At 38.3% G+C, this 22,656-nt stretch overlaps 5 protein-coding genes across 6 annotated transcripts; 1 reads left to right on the top strand and 4 right to left on the bottom strand.

Annotated features, from left to right (window-relative positions):
- Positions 1,277 to 7,523, top strand: LOC18613933 (calcium-transporting ATPase, endoplasmic reticulum-type). Of its 2 annotated transcripts, none has more exons than XM_018122976.1 (8): positions 1,277 to 1,496; positions 2,132 to 3,678; positions 3,768 to 3,889; positions 4,693 to 4,971; positions 5,067 to 5,450; positions 5,730 to 5,839; positions 5,915 to 6,143; positions 6,639 to 7,523. In XM_018122976.1, the coding sequence occupies exons 2-8, from the start codon at positions 2,211 to 2,213 to the stop codon at positions 7,200 to 7,202; spliced, it is 3,156 nt and encodes a 1,051-aa protein (XP_017978465.1). In that variant the 5' UTR covers positions 1,277 to 1,496; positions 2,132 to 2,210; the 3' UTR covers positions 7,203 to 7,523. The 2 variants fall into 2 exon arrangements, with proteins under 2 accessions (XP_017978465.1, XP_017978467.1); XM_018122978.1 differs by lacking the exon at positions 1,277 to 1,496 and adding an exon at positions 1,510 to 1,890 and having other exon boundaries at positions 6,639 to 7,202.
- On the bottom strand, positions 7,856 to 9,893 carry LOC18613932 (pentatricopeptide repeat-containing protein At5g08510). Its single transcript, XM_007051417.2, has 2 exons — positions 8,592 to 9,893; positions 7,856 to 8,483 (listed from the first exon to the last, which is right to left on the bottom strand). The coding sequence occupies exons 1-2, from the start codon at positions 9,522 to 9,524 to the stop codon at positions 7,869 to 7,871; spliced, it is 1,548 nt and encodes a 515-aa protein (XP_007051479.2). The 5' UTR covers positions 9,525 to 9,893; the 3' UTR covers positions 7,856 to 7,868.
- Positions 9,988 to 16,774, bottom strand: LOC18613931 (U-box domain-containing protein 44). Its single transcript, XM_007051415.2, has 5 exons — positions 16,408 to 16,774; positions 14,190 to 15,569; positions 13,351 to 13,654; positions 12,218 to 12,705; positions 9,988 to 11,504 (listed from the first exon to the last, which is right to left on the bottom strand). The coding sequence occupies exons 2-5, from the start codon at positions 15,417 to 15,419 to the stop codon at positions 10,509 to 10,511; spliced, it is 3,018 nt and encodes a 1,005-aa protein (XP_007051477.1). The 5' UTR covers positions 15,420 to 15,569; positions 16,408 to 16,774; the 3' UTR covers positions 9,988 to 10,508.
- LOC18613930 (pentatricopeptide repeat-containing protein At5g16420, mitochondrial) lies at positions 17,716 to 20,338 on the bottom strand. Its single transcript, XM_007051414.2, has one exon. The coding sequence runs from the start codon at positions 20,119 to 20,121 to the stop codon at positions 18,484 to 18,486; it is 1,638 nt and encodes a 545-aa protein (XP_007051476.2). The 5' UTR covers positions 20,122 to 20,338; the 3' UTR covers positions 17,716 to 18,483.
- LOC108662484 (ATP synthase delta chain, chloroplastic-like) lies at positions 20,396 to 21,309 on the bottom strand. Its single transcript, XM_018122991.1, has one exon. The coding sequence runs from the start codon at positions 21,202 to 21,204 to the stop codon at positions 20,485 to 20,487; it is 720 nt and encodes a 239-aa protein (XP_017978480.1). The 5' UTR covers positions 21,205 to 21,309; the 3' UTR covers positions 20,396 to 20,484.

Genomic DNA, 22,656 nt, shown 5'->3' with positions numbered 1-22,656 from the left:
AAAAAAATGAAGGGGAGGCTCCACCAAGAAGTAATGCGCAGGGAGCCGAAAAAATCTTTGTGAAATGAAAACATTAATTAATTAAATAATCAATCAATCAAATGAAAAGTGTAACACAACCCATCCACTCGCATTGACCGAAATCATGTCATTATCAGTGGATTCTGGAGGCCAAAATGATAACATCAACCGGGGTGGCAGGTAAAACAAGGAAGTTTCCTGGAATATTGGTTCCCAAACAATAACAAAGAAAAAGCTAATCTGACTGGCAATAAAGAAACATTGCAATCTGGGAGACGACAATAATTTAAGAAAAACTTAAGAAGCTGACATGCTACGTTCTGTCCCCATGGATTTTGTCGCCCTTTTTTGAAAAATTTTTGGTTAACAAATTTTAATTATTTCTTTCAAATTGTTTAAACTTAAAGTTTGGGGAACAATGGAAAGCGAAGAAGAAGAAGAAAAAAAAAAAATCAATCATGCAAGACAAATTTGATGGATGACAAGTTATAATGTGAGGCTAAAACATTTTATGTATTTCTTTTTTTTGGATTTACCCACCAACCAAATAATTGATTAGGTCCCACTAAAATTATCTTCCTATAATAATGAAAATGGAAACAAACAAATCTAAAGCCAAATTTCTTATCAAAATAATGGGACAAACTTTAATAATTTTGAAAACCGTTAAATAAAATATAATTATTTTAAAATTCGATCGAAATCTTTTTAAATTTATATGTATAAATTAATTTTCGAAAGCGTGTTTTAGACTTCGAAAGAAAAATAACTAAATAATGTTGAAAATAAAATCTTTATTGAAAATTGAAATTTTGATCAGATCTCGACGGCTCAGTTTTTTTTTTATGAAGTAATTAATCAATTAAATACAATAAAAAGATATGTTAATTTATGAATCGTAGCCAATGTCTGGCAACAACTTCCACATGGAAAGAATAATTTTGTATAACGACCACCTCAAACGAAGTTGTCTTTGGAGTGTCTGGTTTCAGACTAACCTAACTAAACTCTTTTGTTTGTTTAAATAATGTTCTTCCTTTTCATTTTTATCTTTGGTGTTTAATGGAACGCCACGGATTTCTTGTGTGTTGTACGGTCAGAGGATACGGCCGTAACAAGTCAACAAAGGGACACACGACCCGTTAATAATAGGAAGCATCAAGGGCATTTTAGTAAAAAACAGAATAAACTTGTGTGTGTTTTTCATTTTTTAATTTTTGAATGTTTGTTAACAGAAAAAATAGAGGAATTTCAAAAGCAAATTCGAAAATGCAGTGAGTCACGCTCCCAGAAAAAGCAGAGCCATAGAAGATCAAAAGGCTGACCAAGAAGAATTTCCTTTTTCTTCTCTTTTCTTATATTAGAAGAGTTCTTTCTCAAGAAAACAAAATAGAGTAAAGGGAACCAAAGAATTTTCTTTCAACTTTGCTTTGTCTCTAAGCCATCTTCCTTCTTGGCCTAACTCTTATTCAAAGGTTTTATTTTTTTCTTTTCGTTTTTCTTTATTGTTGTATACACATTGAAGTTTTCATATAAGAGGAAGTTTTCGAGTATAATGGAGTTCAATCATTTCATGTCTGTTTTTGTTTTATAGGTACAGTTTTTTGAAACTCTAACACGATTTTCATTTTTTTGTTTGTCATATGGTTAACTACAGTTACAGTTTTTAAGGTTTTGTTGGCAGTTAATTGCCACTCTAAGCATTTTCTTTTCCTTTAGGGTTGTTGGGTCTTTGTTAAAACTGCTGCTTTGTAATTCTTCTTTTCTGTGGGATCAGTTATTGTTCTGGTGGCTAGTTAGTTCTTGTAGGTGGTTGGCCTCTTGATATTAAAGAAGAAGCAGAAAAAGAACGTAGCCTTTTGTTGTTGGGTAATTAGTAACTCTCATTTTGTTGTAATTCGATAACATTTCATATAAATGAAGGTAGTTAATGCAAGATTTCTGCTTCTGCTCTGTTTTTACACCAAAGGTTTTAATCTCTATGCATTTCTTACTTATTTTCGTGTTTAATTATGATGTTATAGGTGGAAACTTGGGAGATATATATTTTTCATCTCTTTGTTATAACTTAATTTTAGTTCAAGCTTCATGTTTTTGATCTGTTTTGTAGGAATCTGATATGGGTTTAAGGGAATACTGAAGTAATTTTTACTTTGGGTGATAATTTGGGCTTCAAGTTGAGGATTCAAATGGAGGAAAGACCATTCCCTGCGTGGTCATGGTCTGTTGAGCAGTGTTTGAAAGAGTACAATGTGAAACTAGACAAGGGTTTGAGTAGTTATGAGGTGGAAAACCGGCGTGACAGGTATGGTTGGAATGAGCTTGTCAAAGAGAAAGGGAAGCCCCTATGGAGGCTTGTGTTAGAACAATTTGATGACATGCTTGTAAAGATACTCATGGTTGCAGCTTTTATATCTTTTATTCTAGCTTATATGCATGGAAGTGAATCTGATGAGTCTGGGTTTGAGGCTTATGTGGAGCCTTTTGTGATAGTATTGATTTTAGTCCTTAATGCCATTGTTGGAGTATGGCAAGAGACCAATGCCGAGAAGGCACTTGAGGCCCTTAAGGAGATGCAATGTGAATCTGGAAGAGTTTTAAGAGATGGGTTCCTTGTACCAGACCTGCCAGCCCGGGAGCTTGTCCCTGGGGACGTTGTGGAATTGCAGGTTGGTGATAAAGTTCCTGCTGATATGAGAATAGCGGCTCTGAAAACCTCAACTTTGAGATTAGAACAGAGTGCACTGACTGGAGAGGCAATGCCTGTTCTGAAAGGTAGTAGTCCTATATTCCCAGAAGAATGTGAGTTGCAGGCAAAAGAAAATATGGTTTTCTCAGGTACGACTGTGGTGAATGGTAGCTGTGTCTGTATTGTTGTATGCACTGGAATGAACACTGAGATTGGGAAAATACAGAAGCAAATACACGAGGCCTCTTTGGAAGAGAGTGACACGCCTTTGAAGAAGAAGTTGGATGAATTTGGGAGTAGGCTTACAACTGCAATTGGGCTTGTTTGTCTTGTTGTGTGGCTTATCAATTACAAAAACTTCCTCTCTTGGGATATGGTAGATGGATGGCCTGCAAATGTCCAGTTCTCTTTTGAGAAATGCACCTACTATTTCAAGATAGCCGTTGCTCTTGCTGTGGCTGCGATTCCAGAAGGCCTCCCTGCTGTAATAACAACATGTTTAGCTCTTGGTACAAGGAAAATGGCTCAGAAGAATGCAATTGTACGGAAGCTTCCTAGTGTTGAAACATTAGGATGCACAACTGTGATATGTTCAGACAAAACTGGGACTTTGACCACAAATCAAATGGCTGTTGCAGAATTCTTTACCCTGGGTGGGAGAACCACTACTTGTCGTATTTTCCATGTTGAAGGCACAACTTATGATCCGAAGGATGGTGGAATTGTTGATTGGACTTGCTACAACATGGATGCTAACTTACAAGTTATGGCAGAAATATGTGCTGTTTGCAATGATGCTGGGATTTTCAGTGATGGTCGTCTTTTTCGAGCTACAGGTTTGCCCACAGAAGCAGCTTTGAAGGTTTTGGTTGAAAAGATGGGAGTTCCAGATGCCAAGATGAGGAACAAAATTCGTGACATACAGCTTGTTGCAAACTATTTGATTGACCGAAGCACAGTTAAACTAGGTTAGCTCAAATGTTTCTAGTTCTATGTACATCACATGTCAGGCAGTTATGATGCACTTCTTTGATTTATGATATATTGCAAAATGTAGGCTGTTGCGAGTGGTGGACCAAAAGATCAAAAAGGCTTGCAACATTGGAATTTGATCGCGTACGAAAGTCTATGAGCATTATTGTCAGAGAGCCTACTGGGCACAATCGACTCCTTGTCAAGGTGACTGTCATTTTCTTTTTGCTGGCTCAAATCTTTGTCCTAGCTTTCATTAATCTTCATATGTTGTTTACAATTTATTATGCTGCTGATGGTTAAAAGGATCACATAATTATGAATACACCTTTCTCATTTATTTAGATTTAATTTCCCCGAGTTGAAATTAGCAGTTAGTTTAAACTTGGAACCTAAATGGATTTGAAATGATAAACATCATAGACATATATTTGTATACTGGTAAAATGCTTATGAGTGTGAAACAGCAGAAAGGCATTAAAGTGGTTTGTTAGGGTTCAATATTTTATTTTTTCTTCATTCCAATGCTGGCAGAACTTACAAAGCGTTGGCAAATGATGCTTGACTGAATTGTTGTAAGAGCTGAAACATGACAGAGTTGGCGTTTCTGGTGTTTGTTTTGTTTAAACTTGGCAAACTCTTGAATCATTATATTTTCTAAATGTCAAAATGTCCTATGCTGCTCTGGACAATTATTAAGCTCTATATGGTTTTGAATGATAGAACACTCCTGAAGGAGAATAACATAACAGACTTAACAATTTTTGTGTGTAAGAAAGATTTGCAAGAACTGGAAATGCAACTTGAGGAAATTGTAAGATTGTTGTCTTTTTTCTGATCTTCTGAATATATTTCAAAGTTTGGTTTTGTTATGTATATTGCTCTGTTTGCAGTTGCTACTCTGCCCTATCAAATATTATTAATTTTTCAGATTCATTATTTTTAATATTATAAATGATTTATTATGCCCTTGCTTCTGTAATCGTTAAATTAATGTGTGTTATCTGTAGGGTGCTGTGGAGAGTTTACTGGAACGTAGTACACATGTGCAACTTGCAGATGGATCTCTTGTTCCAATGGATGAACCTTGTAGGCAATTATTGCTTTCAAGACATTCAGAGATGAGTTCAAAGGGATTGCGATGCTTAGGATTGGCATATAAGGATGAACTGGGAGAATTTTCAGATTACCATTCTGAGAATCATCCTGCTCATAAGAAATTGCTTGATCCAGCTTGCTATTCTTCCATTGAAAGTGACTTGATTTTTGTAGGAGTTGTTGGTCTCAGGGTAAGCATATGTAACAGCTTTTGTCATTCACGTTAGTTAATAAATTGTCAAGTTAATGATTTCCAGATATTTTATTTGCCATATCCATCTTATAGGACCCTCCACGAGATGAAGTTCACACAGCAATTGAAGATTGTAAAGGAGCTGGGATTAAAGTTATGGTGATAACTGGGGATAATAAATCCACAGCTGAGGCTATCTGTCGTGAAATTAAATTGTTTTCTGACAGAGAGGATCTTAGAGGGAAAAGTTTTACTGGTAATGAATTCATGGCTCTCTCCCCTTCACAACAAATTGAAACTTTGTCAAAGCCAGGGGGGAAGGTGTTCTCTCGTGCTGAGCCTAGGCATAAGCAAGAAATTGTTAGGATGCTAAAAGAGATGGGGGAAATTGTTGCAATGACTGGAGACGGTGTTAATGATGCACCTGCCCTCAAACTGGCTGACATTGGAATTGCTATGGGCATAACAGGAACTGAGGTAACATATCACCTTGATTCTGTTGCTTGAAAAATAGAATCTTAATTCTTGTGGTCTTCATGTGAGTTTGCCTAGACCAAACTATATGATTGTTTAGGCATTTCCTATCACTTGACATAAATTTGTGCCATTTGTTGGAACTAATAGTTTCAAGTTCTTCCCAACCAATGACCATTAAATAAGTCCTTTCTTCTTCAGAAAGAAAATGAGAGAGATAAAATGATGTCAGTCCTGGCTAAAACCTTTGAGACTCAATATGCTCATTGTTCAATTTTCCAGGTTGCAAAAGAAGCTTCTGATATGGTTTTGGCAAATGACAACTTTAGCACCATTGTTTTAGCTGTTGCTGAGGGTCGCTCAATTTATAATAACATGAAAGCTTTCATAAGGTATGTTAATTAGCTCTATCGCGTTCCTCTCAGCAATTAAGATATGCCTTATTTATTCATTTCCTAATTCTACAGATACATGATATCATCCAATGTTGGAGAAGTAATATCCATATTCTTGACTGCTGCTCTGGGATTACCGGAATGTATGATACCCGTGCAACTTTTATGGGTGAATTTGGTTACTGATGGTCCTCCTGCAACAGCTCTTGGGTTTAATCCTCCAGATGTTGGCATAATGCGAAAACCACCCCGTAGAAGTGATGATGCTCTCATTAATTCCTGGGTTCTCTTCCGTTACTTGGTTAGTATTGTTCAGCACTCATTATCTCCCCCTTGAACTTTTTTATGGCATACTTTACTATAGTTTGTGCCTACTAATATTGTTTTATACTATCTAGGCAAGGCAAGGTTCTACATTTCTAAAATGGTTAAGTGATCATCCTTCCTGACTATCATAATATTTTTCATCTTGCATATTCAAATTGTTTCTTCAAGATTTTTTCCCCAATTATATCCCCACCTCTCGTTCTGATAGCATCACAAGTGTTCAATAAATAGCATTTTCTTCCTTCTTGGAACAGTCTTCTCATGTCGTACCAGTTAGCACACATTCATTGCAGTATTGGTGATAGTTATAGTGGTTTTTGTAACATTACCAAGAGTAACAGAAACTATTCACAATTTTGATGTGTAATGCGAAAGATGAATGTGTTTATCCGTGAACCTGTGCTTTTGTTATGAAGCCGAAGCAAGAAAGAGCTGAAATGGACTTGTGTTTACATTTGTTTAATTGCAGATAATAGGTTCTTATGTGGGTATAGCAACTGTTGGCATCTTCATCTTGTGGTACACTCAGGCTTCCTTTATGGGTATCAATCTTGTGAGTGATGGGCACACACTAGTTGAACTGTCTCAGCTTCGGAACTGGGGAGAGTGCTCTACATGGTCAAATTTTTCTGCAGCTCCATATATGGTTGGTGGAGGTCACCTGATCACTTTTTCAAACCCATGTGACTACTTCACCATTGGTAAAGTGAAGGCAATGACTCTGTCACTGTCTGTATTAGTAGCAATCGAAATGTTCAATTCTCTGAATGCGCTTTCTGAAGACAGTAGCCTGCTTACGATGCCACCTTGGAGAAACCCTTGGCTTTTGGTTGCCATGTCAGTCTCATTTGGACTTCATTGCCTCATACTCTACGTTCCAATCTTGGCAAATACGTTTGGTGTCGTCCCTTTGAGTCTGAATGAGTGGCTTTTGGTAATTTTGGTCTCAATACCTGTGATACTAATTGATGAGATTCTTAAATTTGTGGGAAGGAGTCAAAGATATAAAGTAAAGAAGGAGAAGACAGCATAAAACAGCACCAGGTTTACTGGTGGGTCAAGAGATTTTTCAGGAGATACTACTGACAGAGACGAAGAAAGACTGGCGACTACATTAATTTGTTTCCTTAGCTCAATTTTTTTCTTTCGCCAAGAATACCTTGTTTTATCATCTAAAAGAAACACTTTAGGCAAGTTTATTCATTAAAATTTAACATAATGATACATTTTAACTCCCCTGACGTGTATTCTTTCAAGGGAACCTTTCTCTTTCAGGGACTACCTGAAGAACGTTGAGCTCATAGCTTGAGTTCCATATATTGCAATGGATTCAATGAATTGAATGTTATATGCTCCTATTTATTTAAAAAACTTTCAAGTGTAGAAAAGTTTTACAGATAATGGATAATCAGTGCTTGTTAGTTGATACCCTTTTAAGATCCAGCTTTGTATCCTAACCATGGCTCAATTTTGGAGGTTAGGTTCATAAAGCTTCAGATAGTGGGAGCATGATTTATGGTCAAGTTCTTACAATTGCCATCTTTCTTTTTCTTCTAATTTTATTATGTTGCCTGCCTTTTCCTCTTTCAGGCAGGAGGATGTGTCTTGTTTGGTCGCAATTCTTCCATCACATAGTTACATATTTCAGAACAAGTTACAGTAGTATAGTTCATCCTATTGGGCACATTGGCTGAAACATTTAGATCTGCTCCAATATAAATTTTTCAAGTTCGGATTCAGAGTCCATTAATTTGTCTTGTAACTTCATCACTCTTGAGACTTGATCTAAAATTTGGTATATTTCATCACATCTGGGATGCGATTTATCCTCCACAATAAACTTATGCATTCTACCTCCCTCTTCAATGAAACTATATCCTGCTGCCTTTGTAATTTGGCCACCTTTCATCAACTTCCTTAGCTTCGCAACCCCATCCCACCAGCCCCAGGATGCATATATATTAGAAAGAATAACGTAGTTTCCCGCATTCCATGGTTCAAGCTGAAAGAGAGGCTGAGCTGCTTTCTCTGCTAGTTCAACATTGTTATGGAAGCTGCAAGCTCCTAGAAGAGCTCCCCAAACCACTGCATCAGGTTTCATAGGCATACTTTTTATGAGATCATAAGCTTCCTGCAATGCTCCAGACCGACCTAGGAGGTCAACCATGCATCCGTAGTGTTCCAGCTTGGGACTAATATGATACTTCTTCCCCATTGATTCGAAAAGTTCTCGTCCTTTCACCACCAATCCGCCATGTGTGCACGCCAAGAGAACTCCCACAAATGTAACATCATCTGGTGCGGTTCCTTCTTGCTGTTACCATCAATGAAAATATAAACATAAAAAGAAGGAATGAAATAGGCAACCGAGACCTCTTTCAGAAAAATTTGAACAGTATAGCTCATACAAGGAACTGCTCACCAGCATTTGATCATAATACTCGAAAGCCTCGATACATTTTCCATGAAGAGCCAAACCCATGATCATTGAATTCCAAACGCACAAATTTCTCCTCTTGCCGATCTCATCAAACACCAGCTTCGCCACCTCAATTTTACCACACCTTGCATACATTTCCAGCACAGTATTGCTCACATACAAATCCTCAAACAATCCATTCTCTCTTGCATATGTTTCAATCCTTTCTCCAACCTCCAATGCTCCAAGATTTGCACAAGCTGGAAGCACGCTAGCTATAGTCACTCGATTCGGTTTAACTCCTGTCTCTTTCTCCATCCTTAAAAACATGTCTAAGGCTTTGGAATACTGCCCATTCTGGGAGTACCCAGATATCATGGTGGTCCACGAAACCACATTCTTCTCAGGCATCGATTTAAATAATTCCAAGGCTTCCTTCATATCCCCGCACATCGAGTACCCGGAAATTAATGCGTTCCAAGTGGGCAAATTTCTAACACGCATTTCATCGAACACTTTCCGAGCCAATGGTAGCATACGTAGTTTAGCGTACATGACAAGCAAAGCGGTTAAGGCATAGCAATCAAGACCAAACCCAGATTTGAGGAACTGGGTATGAAGGATTTGGCCGTGAAGAAGGGAGGGAAGTGACGCACACGCAGGGAAAAGGAAGATGAACGAGTGCTCGTTGGGGGAACAGTTGTTGAGGCACATTTGGGAGTAGAGAGTGAGGCATCGGTGGGATTGGTTGATTGAGGAGTAGGCTTGGATGAGTTTGTTGTAGAGAAAGACAGTTTTCTGTGGAATGAGGTTGAAGAGCTTGTGAGCATAAGGGATGTTTGGGGTTTGGAGGATTTGGATGATGAGAAGCTGAGTTTGGTTTTGTTCCATGCCATTTTTCAGAGTGTAGGCAAGGGACTGTTTCAGTTGGTTCATGACATCTTCCAGAACTAGGTTAATCTGTTATATGTTGGCTCAGAGCAGAAAGGGTGAAAAAATGAAACGCAATGCTACTTCCTCATACTATATAAGTAGGAAGAATCAAAAGAACAAACTGTTGCGAATAAGCGAAAACCTGGTGTTTTTATGCTCATTGAAAAAGAAATAGGAATCGTCATTGGTCTTTCAGGTTTCAGAGTTTGGATTCAAGCTGAAACTAGTACTAGTTAACTTTTGCTGGATGCAAGAAATGCAAGTCATTGGTTTCATCTTTCAGATTTCCATCTGTCACGTACAGATGCATACGCCTCATTCACACTTTGGTTACTAAGCTGATGAATTCAAGAGTATCTCGTTCTGAATTTTCTCAATTTTTTATCGAATACAGCAGAATCACAGAAGCTACAGGCAAAGCAACGACTTGGGGCAATGAAAGAATGGAAAGGAGAACCAGAGAAGATGCAAGAAAAAGAATTCAATTTCCAAGAAAATATCAATATGCCTAGCTATCTCGCAAGTGGTATGCTTACAAGATTTCCTTTACAGACCGAACAAACCAATTGTCAAATGGACTTCAACTGTACAGACCGAACAAATCCCATGGCATCTAATATGAGCCACTTGTAAATCTCTTCCCTGCAATGGTTCTCTTTACAGCAAATCACTAATTTGATTTCTATCATCTTGGATTCAAGGTGCCGCTACTCAAGCAGTGTCAAGCAACAGCATAAACAGATACACCCCCGCCCACAACAACATAGGTGGTTGATGGTTCTTGCTTAGGTTGCGAGGTGAATTAGTCAGCAGGCCTTTATTATTGAGAAGAAAGGCATGTTCTATTCTGCTTAGAAATATAGAGTTTTAAGCCTGAGGATGTGCACCAGTTTTACCGTCCTTGCAAAATAAAAGCATTGAGGTGAGTTCTGTGTGGGTCATTATCTCCTCAGATATGATTCAAGAAAGTCAAAGCCATTGAATTCTCTAGAAATAAGAAGACTGGTCATGAAGCACATTCAAGTGAGCAAGTATTCTGGCTGAAAGAGACTTCATGCTACTATTGCCTCGCTGTGTTAAATCCACTAGAGGCATCTGAGCGGAGGGACCATACTTCTGTTTGAACTCAGGCAGCCGGAAAATCCTTTCCAAAGCATGTAGAGCTTTTTCCTGCAGTCTGAGGGAAGGTGAACTAAGAAATTTTATCATTGGTGTTATTGCATTTGCTTCTGCTAGCACCTTAATACCACTTTGCAGTCTTTCACCTTCAATTAAAGTCAACAGTGCATCTAAAGAAGCTTCACACACTCCAGGATCTGATTCTTCAAGAACCATTACAAGGGGTCTCACTGCTTCAGCTTCGACAAGACAAAATGATGATTCAACAGAACAAATTCCTCCATGAACCTGGCAACTGGTCTCTGGTGGAGCTGAAAAGCACCAGAATCCCTTGTGCTTTGGTATTGGCCGGCTCAGCTCACGCGAACTCAGGGAAAAACGAGACAGAGAAGTGGCTGCATGGTTTTTGGTCATGGTGGTCCCCAAATACAACAAGTGAACTAAAATGGGGATAACGCCAGCTTCAGCTGCTCTCTTTTGCCATTCCAGATTTGTTGGAGCAGTAAAACGGCAGATGGCTCCAACAGCATTTTCCACTAACTGACTTCTATGGGAATCATTCTGCCTGCCATTGCAAAGAAGCTGAAAAATTATTGGAATTGCACCAGCATCCACAAGCCATTGAGTGATCTGGGCATTTTCTGGGAGGTTAGAAATAATGCCCACAGCAGAAGCAACTTCTTCCTCATCATTAGAAGACTGGATGATCCTAAGTAGAGTCTCAAGGCATCTCTGATGCACATGCTCCAGGATAGTGGCTTCATCACCATCATTTACCAAGCAACAGAAAAGCTTCACAGCATTTGGCCGTACATTTTCAATATCACGCTCACATAACTGGACTAGTACTTGGATGGCTGAGCACTGTTAATGTCATAAATCAGTTGGAGTTGAAATGATATCCAGCAAAACAATTACATAGACAAGTCAAATCCAGAGAAATATGCATTTGACTGGAGAAATATGAGTAGGCATACAAACATATAAAAGAAGAAGTTTGGAGGTGGGGAACAATAACAGCATGCTCAAATAATAAAAGAAGAGAGGAAAAGAAAGAGAAATATGTCCATGCAAATTTAAAATGAAAAAAAAAATCAAGACGGTGCTTATTTCACATATGAATTCAGACTTTCAAGATACTTTGAAAAGGTTAATCTCTATAAGTAATTCAACCCATTCAGAAGCCAGAATTCAAGGAATCACTAAAAGCAATAACTACCAACGCCCTAGATAAAGCAAGAAAATGTCTTTGCGGTAGAAGAAAACAAAGGGAGCCAGAACTTTGCTCCCTATAGCTAATTCATCAGGGTAAGCAACCTAACTTCTGCATTAGGCATTGAGCAATCAGTTGAAAGGAGGCAGAGCCTGGGCATCATAGACATGTTATGGAAGTTTCCTAGGTGTAGCTTGTTTCAGGGATCATTGTTGTTCACAATTATTTCAACCTCTACTTTAATACAGCCACCTTTGTTATTTTTCTCCCAAGAGCAAATTAACCTAGTTAAAATTTTTTCTTTGAAGAAATACATTCCAGCACAAAAGAGCAGAGTAACATCATTCTCCAAAAAGATGTATACCTGTGTCAGCTTGGTCTTGATATTTGCTGCAAAGGGGGATTGGCACAATGCTTGGAAGATCTGAAGGATGTTTTGTTGGACTTCTGGCCCCGTCAGGTTAATCAAAGAGAATAGCATGAAAATATCCTCATCTGATTCCAATAATGAAACCGGCGTCTCTTTGGATTCTTGTGACATAGTGGATACTGCAAGGTGCTTTATTGTTGCAGCAACCTGTTCTCGTAAGGATGGGGAAGGTGTACTGATGCGAAGGAGGTCAACTAAAGCACGTGCTGCACCTCCTTTGATCATCTGCAAGCCATTTTTTGGTACACTTGAGAGGTTTCGAAGAGCTTTAACAGCTACACTTTTCATCTGAATATCACCTTGAGAGATCCAGTCAAGAAGTGGATCCAGTGCACCTCCTTCGAGCAATACAACTTTATTATGGTCAGTCAACTCCATTTCAGCCAAAGTTGTTGCCATGACCAGTTTTACATCTTCTGGTCCTACAGAGATTTAGAAACACTTCAGTAAGAGTTTCTCAAATAATGCCAAAAACCATTGAGACATTGCAATTTGATGCACAATACCAATGTGTACCAAAAGCTGAATGTGGAAGGAAATAGGGACAATTTATACACCTAACTGCAGCCACATAAACCACTTCTGCGGCTCTACTAGAAATGTTGAAATTGTTTATATTTGAAGAAGTGGATACAACTACAGTAATAAAATTGGCATCTCTTTAAAGTTGAATCACTGCCAAGAAAACGATACAAACAAGGACTCCAGACCTCCTCATCTGTATGTTACACGATTATCTTCAGGTGGAACCATGCACCAATATTGAGATTAAGAAAATGCTGGATGTTAACATTAAGTATAATATGGCCTATAATTTCAATTTCTTGAAGTACAAGTTGATTAATCGTAGTGCACTAATGAGCCAACTTTTCATGGATAACCTGGGTTTTTCAGATACTTTATCTGGTCAAAATGCTCTCTGAAAATGCAGTCTCTTGATTCTTCAAAAATATGCATCATACAACATGATTATAGGATGAACTTGTCAAGTGATAAGGTTGGGATGGATGAGGAAATATGAATATCCTATTGAGAACTTAAAAGCTCATCAAGTTTGGGGCATGAACCTGTAGACAGACGCTGAAGCAAATGTTTAAAATAGTTTGCCCTTGCCATCTGTATGATGTTCTGATCAGAAAATGAAAGATTCTCCAATATTTCCTCTGCATCTCTGGCAGCTTGAATGTCATCACCATTTGCCATTGTCACCAACAGGAGAATGCAACCCTGAACCTTCCCAATGCTGTCTCGTAACAAATTATATTTTGATAGCTCTAAAAGTAATGCCACTGCTAACCTCCTTTCATCAATACGACGCCCCAGGGATCGAACTACAGATTCAATCGCATTATCAACTTTTGCCACTCTATCCTGCAAGATATTCCAATTTTTGGGTAGAAAACATGTGAGAAACATATATGCAACTCTTGGTTAGCATGAATCCATATTCATGCAAGGCACTTGCAAGTAAGCCTGTTCTGGTTAAAGAAGACGGTAAATCAGCATGAGTACCCTACATCAATGGTAAGCAGAACAGATTTGTAATATGGGATACTGAGATGAATGTGATCCCAGATATATACTTTAGTAGTCTATTCTTTCAAAAATTCAACTCCTCTACTGTATCCTATAATTCAATAATAGTGACTGAAGCTCATATTTATGAAGTGAAGTGAAACAAAACAAAATCCAACACTAGGCGAAGATGAAAAGGTATGTGAAATATAATTGTTTGTGCATGTTACGCAAACAGCTGAATCTAATTCCTAACATGCCTGATCATGCATTTCACTACTACCTGTATCTGCGAGAAGATCCTTTTCAATATGATTAAAGATATCTAGTTGCAATTTACTGCAGAAAACTAAAGGAGAGAATCAAAAGGATCCAGTTTCAGGTAGAGTACCTTTGCATCATCATTATCCTTCGTCAAAATGTGAAGCATGACAAGCACACGATTCCTTATGTCACGATTTTTTCCACCAAGAAGTTGAATAAGATCTGGTATATAGTTCTCCAATATTACCCACTCTCGGTGCAGGTCTCTTTCACAAAGATCCTTTAGCTGTCCTAGACAATGAAGCACTTCTTCCTCATTTCCAGATGTGAGATTGGGTTTCATGGAAGCAATTGTTATCATAGTGTTTCTGTCCTTCCACTCTTCTATTGACTGCCTCAGAGTTTTGTTAGGGCGTAGAATTGATGTGTCTAGTGGGGTCATCGTCAGAGGGCATAAGTTGTTCCCCTCTGTAAACCACTTTTCTATGGCACTTCTCTCAAATGTCTGTCCTGAAGAAGTCTCCACTGGATCTACCATTACATCCCGAGTGATTGGACAATAAAATGATTGGAGAGGCTCCAGTGGTTGACTACCCAGAGATTTCCGCTTAGTGAAATACTTCATCTCTTTCTCTTTAGGAGAAGAAGCAGCATCTGCCCTTCCCAACAAAGCAATTATCTGATCCATTTGTATAGCTTCAGCCTTGTCCTTCCTAAGCCTGACATTTTCAATCTCACTTTTGAAATCTTCAAATTCCTTTTTTAAAGCAGACCTCTCAGTAGGTATCCCAACAGCTTCTGCAATGAGAACCAGCAAATTGTTCGCATAAGAACGATCAGCATTCCTCTCCTGTATGCCTGTCTCAATTTTCTCTAAGATCTCTTCTTCTCCTATAGCAGCCTTGAACTCAGCCTGCTGCATACTGTCACAGAGATTTCCAATTTCTACAACTATACCTGAAGAAAGTTCTAAAGATGTCAATGGAAGGAGACTTAGTGCCCTGCTTATCTCTCTTGCAGTATCCTCTAGGCGCTTGACTATTCCACGGCTATTCATAAGGAGATATACTTTGCTTTTGGTGCTGCATTCTAGAGTCAGTTGCTTTGCAGCTTTGATTTCTCGATTGAGAATCTGAATAGCACTGTTCAAGCTCTCAGAATTAGAAATATATTTTCTATTTAACTCTTTTAGAACTGGGACAATTCTCTCTAAGTAAGTTGCAAGTTCCTTGAAACTATCCTTCTTAAAAAGGACATCATTTGCAGCAACCACAGTCTCAAGAATGGCCTCTACAGTCTGAGAAAGGATCTCTGAAGCCGGAACAAATGAGGCACTAGTGACTATGTCTATTGCCATCACATCACAACCCAATGCAATCTAAGAAGCATAACCCTTTTTTCAATATGATCAATGAGCCAACCAAAAATGGCAAAAGCCTAGCTGCAAGATTGTGGTAGAAGCATTTCCATCCAAAAATAATGCTTCCATTTTTATTAAACAAAACACCTACATGAAAATCAAAATTGAATAAGCCTCTCAGAGCTATTTGCTTAAAACTTCTTGACCACTATGCCAGATTAATAGCAAGAAATATAAGTGAAGTTACGCGGAACATTGCCTCCCATAGATTGCTTGAGTAAAAAAGAATGAAGTAGCAAAGATAGCATACTAAAGGACCTTTCTTTTTGCTGGCCCAAGTAAGAAGCTAACAACAAAGCAGGCGGCCCTCCCCCATACGATAATCACCCCAATCCCATTAAAAAGATCAAAGACACGTTAAACTTTCTGTTTGGTTGCCAAGAAAACACAAATGAAGACATAAAATCAATTTATTTTCTCATAAGAAAAGACTGAGCTTTTTTTTTTTTCTCTTCTTGATCAAAATAATTAAGGTTCGTCTCACCCGATTTCCATAAATTAAAAACGTTCAAGTCAAACTTGTTTTCTCAAGCAGTAGACCTTGCAACGCTACAACAAAAAAATTTCAGTTCTCTTTCATTTCTTACATTTTCTAGGCAACCAAACACAAGTTAGCAGAATAGTCCGAGGGGGAAACTAAATAGAAAGCAACAAATGCATCATTGTAGATGGGACTTGAAACCGAAAATAAAAAAATAAATAAAGAAAAAAGTATGAAAATGAACCAACTCAAGTAGAAATTCAAAGAAAATGAGATCTTGACAAAAAAATGAACTTTAAATATCTTTTTCTTCAAAATTGAACCTTCAAAAGAGCAATTCGGAGAACTCAAATTACAGTACTTATCTACTTGAAGCACAAGCGACGACCCACATAGTCAACCAGCTAGAAAAGCTGAATTACAAGAGAGAGAGAGAAAGAGGACCTGAAAAATAAATTAATGTTGAAGAAAGAATCCACCAGCCCACAGCTACAGATTACTTCAAAAGAGGACTTTTTTTGAAGGAAAATTTCCCGGAAATATGGCGATCGGGTCGCTGGGACTCTGGGAGGAGACTCCAGCCGCCGGACAAGAGAGCTCCCCACTTAAAAATACATTTAAAAATCAAGAAAAGAAGAACTTCTTCTCTTAGCTCGTTTCTCTTTTTATTATCTTTCCCAAATTATATTATAAGTAATTTGCTGTGTCCACTGTTCGCAGAAAAAGTAAAGGAGACGGCTCATGAAAGTCTTGTTAATGCTGTCCTGTTGTGTTCCAAGGCTCGGTCTTCACTCTTTGTTTATTTCTTGCTTTGACCTGGAAAATGTCCTTTTAAAATAAATTCCACTGGTTAAATTATTACTCGCCACGTCCTACCTTCTTAACCACGGGGTCCTTTTTCTAACATTATAACCTCAGCTGGGCCTTTGTCTGTAAAAAGGAAAAACAAAAACAAAAACAAAACTCAAAACAATAACACAGGAGGGAAGCGCAGCCTTTTGGAAACCCATTCCCTTTGGAGTTTACTGAATTTAAGCAAACATAAACCCCGATGCAAAAGGCCAAACGAAATGTAACCAAACAGATTACATGCGTTAAATACGAAAGTCGATGGAACTGTCAAAGCCTACATTTCAGCTCAAAAACGCTTTTGAGTTGTTTTTAAACGACTTGGGTTCTCTATAAATGGGAAAAGAAGTCAGCATTTCAGGAAGCATTCCCATTTGCATAGAACGTGAACAGATGAATTCATGCAAAGCATTGCATGGAGGAAGGAACCAAATTAATGCCTTTTTCTATATAACAAATGTCTCATGATTTTCGTGTGTTTTGTCTAATTAGATTTTTTTTTTTGAATTTAAATATATATATATATATATATATATATATATATATATATATATATATATTTGAAGCCCTCTTACCATTGACTATGATCATTTAATTACTTGTCGAGCAGAGCTGCATAGAGATGCTTGAGAAGAATGGTTGAGTAAAACCGCATGATTTTTCATGTGATACGTTAGCTAGCCACTCGGCCAAAGACTATCAAAGGCTAGACTTTTGATAATCCCCTTTTGAGTAAGAACGGCTATGGTCGCCTTCATAACAACCACTAGTCAAAAAACAAACGAAAGGTTAAAAGACCAATTCTTGATCTACAACTACAAGAGAGAGTTGGGCAATTAGAAATGTTTCTGCCGTTAAGCCCATCCAGCTGGATTTCATAAATAAATCAGGGCTGCTCCAATATAAATTAAAAAATTTGCTACTTTATATATATTTCTTTTACATACTTTGCAATGTCAGTTTGCATCATAAGGTCTTATTAGAGATAATCTAGAATTAGTCATCAGATGCAAACACTTACAGAGAAAATGTGGGTAGTAGTACAAACTACAGCTTGTTAATGTTATCCACCAGCTGTCTTCGTTTGCAGCACCAAGGACGACAACATGACCAACACGAGTTTTAAAAATTAAACCTTCAAAGTTGAATTACCGAGTCTTTATCCAAGGACCTATCCCCACACCACCGTTATGCCAGTAGTCAACATGCAAATCTGATCTTCCACATCCATGCGAGATCAACGTTATTATTCTGTTATCATTGTAAAAAGAGAATCTTCTCAGCTGGAAAGTGATTGCAAACTTCAGGGTGCTAACTGTCAAACCTGCTAGCTTAGAAAACTTCTATACGTAGTGAGACATCTTGGTCACTTACAGCTCACTTTACAATCATGGTAAAGACTTTAGTCCTTACTTCAATACGGTACTTCGCCAAAGAAAGTCAGTTGAATTGGCTGAGGGAATCTCAAACAGCTTGTTCCCCAAGTTCTCATGATGACCTGTTTCATAGCCAGAGTTACAACCAATTCATGACAGAAATTGCAATCATTGATAAGAATCTGGTGTCACACTCCCCATTGTTGTCCCATCTCCCTTTAAATAACCATGTAGCCCAAGAAAAACCTTATGACCCAGTTAATGTCTAAACAACATTCCATATCAGAGATTCTTATTAAGTGTTCCTATTGGTAACACTCTCCAGTAACAATTGATCAAGAACATGCACCCCACTGTCCAGCTTGCCAACAATCTTGGTTAAAAAAAGATCCCAAGAACTCCCATCAACTCTCCCTCTTGACATAGCCATTGAAACAACCTTCCCAACTTCCCCTTCCTTTCCCATATCCTGAAGCCCCTCAATCAATACACTGTAAGTTACCTTATTTGGAAAGCAACCTTTATCCAACATTTCCTCCAGAATCCTAATCCCTTCCATCACATTCCCCATCTTACAAAACCCCTTAATCAACATATTGTACGTGAACACATTCGGATTGCACCCTTTCTCCACCATATCATCCCACAACTTCCCAGCCTCATTCAATTCCCCTCTCTCACACATTCCGTTAATCAAAGTATTATAAGTCAACAAACTAGGAACGGAACCTTTCTCGAACTCATCAAACATTTTCCTAGCCTCCCAAACCTTCCCTTTCTTACAGAGCCAATGTATCAACGTACTCAATATTGCATTATCGGGCAAACAGTCATTCTTCAACATCTTCTTCCACAAGTAACAACCTTCCTCCACTTTGCCTTCGTCACACAAGACATCAATTACTTTACAACAAAGCGAAGAACTAGGGATATACTTTCTCTCAAGCATCTCGTCAAACAAGTTAAGCGCCTCCCCAGACTTCTTCTCCTTACAGAAAGCCTCAATCATAACTCCATAAGTAACCTCATTCGGAACAACACCATTTTCCTCCATTTCATCCATCACTTTAACGGCTTCACTGAACTTCCCTAATCTACAATACCCATCCATCAAAACCGTATACGTCGTCGCATCAGGAACCCAGCCTCTATCCAATAACTCCCCAAAAACCCTCTTCGCATTTTTCATATCGCCTCTCGCCACGTAACCGCCGAGAATTGTCGTATAAGTAACCACATTAGGTACCATTCCCATTGAAGGCATTTCATCGAACACTTTATATGCGGCTTCGACGTCGTTTTCCTGACAAAGTGCTTTGATCAAAATATTGCAAGTAAAAACATTTGGTACAACGCCAAATTTTGTTTTGCTGTTTTTGAACATAATGTGAACCAAATCGTACCGTTTGTTTTGAACCAAAGCGTTTAACAAGGTATTTAAGGATCTAACGGATCGTTGGACGTTAAAATTTTCGATCCGTAAAAAGGTTTTTAGTGCTAGTTTTGGGCGGGAAGCGAGGCCGTAATTGCGGATTACCGAGATGAAAAGATTTTCACCGCATTTGATTTGGGAATCTTGGAGCTGAGAGAGGAGGGATTCCATGGGCTCAAAGGCGCGTGCTCGACAGAGTTTGTGGATGATGGAGTGGTAGGTGTCGTAATTGTGGTAAAAGTTTGGGTGGAATTTTCCAGCATAGAGGAATATTTGGAGGGCAAGATCGAGGTTTTGTTGACAGGTGATCATGGAGACGAGGCGTTTCGGGTAGAGGCGTTGGGGCCAGGGTTTGATTGGGGGTGTGACGGTGTAGTATTGGAGGAGTGGGGACGAGGGATCTACGTTGGAGAGGTCGACGGTGCTGAATGACCGGAAGGTGGCGACCGGACGGAGGAGTCCGATCCCTAATCGGTGGTGCATTTGACAGCGATGCATCATGGTTGGGAGAAACAGAACCCCAAGAGGAGCTTTGCGCAAGACGCTGATACAGGTTAAACTTGGAATGAAGGACGGCGGTAACGTTAACTTCAATTTAAACTTGCAAAACGACGTCGAATCTTGCAAACTCGGTACTAACCCTTGCTAGTCACTACCCTCGTATTTTATTACCTTCGATTTTTATCAATTGTTTTTTTTTTAATATAAGCAAGGATCGATAAATTACCTGCTTTTGGTTTTGGGCATGCACAAGGATTATATATATTGGATAAAATAAAACCAAATATCCTTTTTTAAAAGGAAATTCCGCTGCGCAATGATTCAAATTGATACAGCACTAATTACATTGTTATTGCATCTTAATTATACAGCAACGGCTGGTAACTTGTCTCTAACCAAATTCCTGATCTTGACTTTCACAGCTCCGCTAAGCTCTTGCACCCTCTTAGCAATTCTAAACAACCTGTCTTCCTTTATCTTCTTCGCTGACGAAATCCATACCACTTTGGTCTCACTCAACTCATCATAAATCCTCTCGAACTCCTCCAACACTTCACTTACCATCCCCAACTCCTTCCTCTTGATCAGCATCTTTAGCAATCTAACCAGGTGCTTGTTGAACTTCCCTTTTCTAGCCAGTTCCTTCACTGCTTTTCCCTTCTCTTCGTCACCAACAAAAGGGTCACTCAAGAAAGCTTGGACATGGCCGTGGTGGAGCAGTTTTGACAACTTCTGAACATCTTTTTGCACTGCATCAAGTGAAGTGTTGCACTGGGCTATGTCTAGAAGGGCTGCGGCGTACCCGCTGGCTGGTTTTGAATGGACATAATAAGGAGATGAAATGAAAGGTGAGGCTTGAGAGGTGGAGAAGAATGGAGACGTAAGGTTTTTGTGAGTAGAAGAGTTGGTTTTGGTGGAGGAGATGGTGGTGGTTCTGGCGCTCGAGAAGATATTTGAACATTGTGGAGACAGTGGAGGAAGTTGGCGGTGTCTGTTGGGGGTTTTCCAGCGACGGAACTCGCGAGATGTTGAGTTAACGTTAGGGACTTTGAAGGTTGAGACGGAGCTCGAAAGAGCATCCATGGAGAGACACGTCGTGGGGAGTGCCGGTGGGCCGTGGGGAATTAAACTTGTGATGTCATTTTCTTGTTGCAGAAAGAAACGGGATAAGGTAATAGGTTTTTATGTGGTTGAAATTAAAAAATGAAAATCAATTTATTCATAATAAAGTCATAAAGCATTTATATATATATTTTTTTGATTGAGACAATTTATAGTTAAAATAGTGGATGAGATTTAAATTTATCATTTTAATTTGAATTATGGATCAAATTTGTTATTCATCACAATTTTATTATTTTAATTTTAAATTTAATTAAAATTATCAAAATTAAAATATTTGTAAAATATTCTTTTATTTTTTAACAGAATTTTTTTTTATCTTTAATTTTGAATTATTTTTGCATCAAATTACAAAGTAAAATGGTAAATTTGAATCTTATCCTTTAAAATAATTAAAATTTCATGAAATATGAATTACATATACATTTAATTTTATACTTAGGTGAATTCGAATATTAAATCTAATTATAGAGGTAAGTATTTCTACTAAAGAATTGTTATGCTCAAATTCTCTACTGGTCCTTTCCTAAATTAAAAACGAATTGGTATCCATAAAGGCAAGGATTTCTTGGTTAAATGTAATTTTTATTTTTATTTTTTTTGTCAACTTTAGACCAAACAGAGCTCACCAAAGAGAAGTTAACAAGACTTGTCCTGGACTTCACAACAATGGCCCATTTCCATAAACCTATCTCGTCGTCATTTGAGCCTACAAAACCTCTGGAAAAGATACATGGGACCAGCCCATTATTCGATTCGAACTCTGTGGTCTCTAATCTGCCCTTCGCCCTATGCTTAAGGTCTGTGGAGAGTCTGGACCCAGCTCCAACCCCTCCAAATCTACACCCAGATTTCTTGGTCTAGTAAAGTTCAAATGTACAGTGACTTTGTATCTGGGATTTGCTTGGGAATTCCAATGAAAACAAAATATTCGGAGTACATAACTGGTGGCCCCTCCAATCCATTGATTGTCTCAGGATCTTTGCCCTTTCATTGGTTTTCCCCCTCTTGCTTTCTTCACTTTCCTGTACATTTGCCCTTTTAACTCAGCTTCCTTGTTTACATGCGAGCATGACCAACGTTAAACAATTGGAGGACGGTCGTTCTAATAGTACTAAGCAAATGAAATCATTGCTGATTAGCTTGCTTTTTTAAAGTGTTTATAATTTATGGTGGGGGAGAAGTTCTTTTCAAGAAGAAGTCAATACACAAAAAAAAAAAAAAAGCATTGTTCACTCTTTAGGGAAAGTAGGAAAAATCAATTTCAAGATGCAATGAGCGGTTTGGGGTTGGAAAATTCGGTTTAAGGAATTAGATAGGAGAATTTCTGTTCTTGGGAATTCCTTCAACGACGTGGGGCTGTTCTTGGGAATGCTACTAAGCCAAAGTTTGTCGGTGCAAAACATATTGAAG

This window comes from Theobroma cacao, chromosome 1 (assembly GCF_000208745.1).
Source record: "Theobroma cacao cultivar B97-61/B2 chromosome 1, Criollo_cocoa_genome_V2, whole genome shotgun sequence".
Classification (NCBI taxonomy): Eukaryota; Viridiplantae; Streptophyta; class Magnoliopsida; order Malvales; family Malvaceae; genus Theobroma; species Theobroma cacao.
Note: the sequence above shows the minus strand (reverse complement) of the source record. Positions and strands in the feature narration are given on the sequence as shown.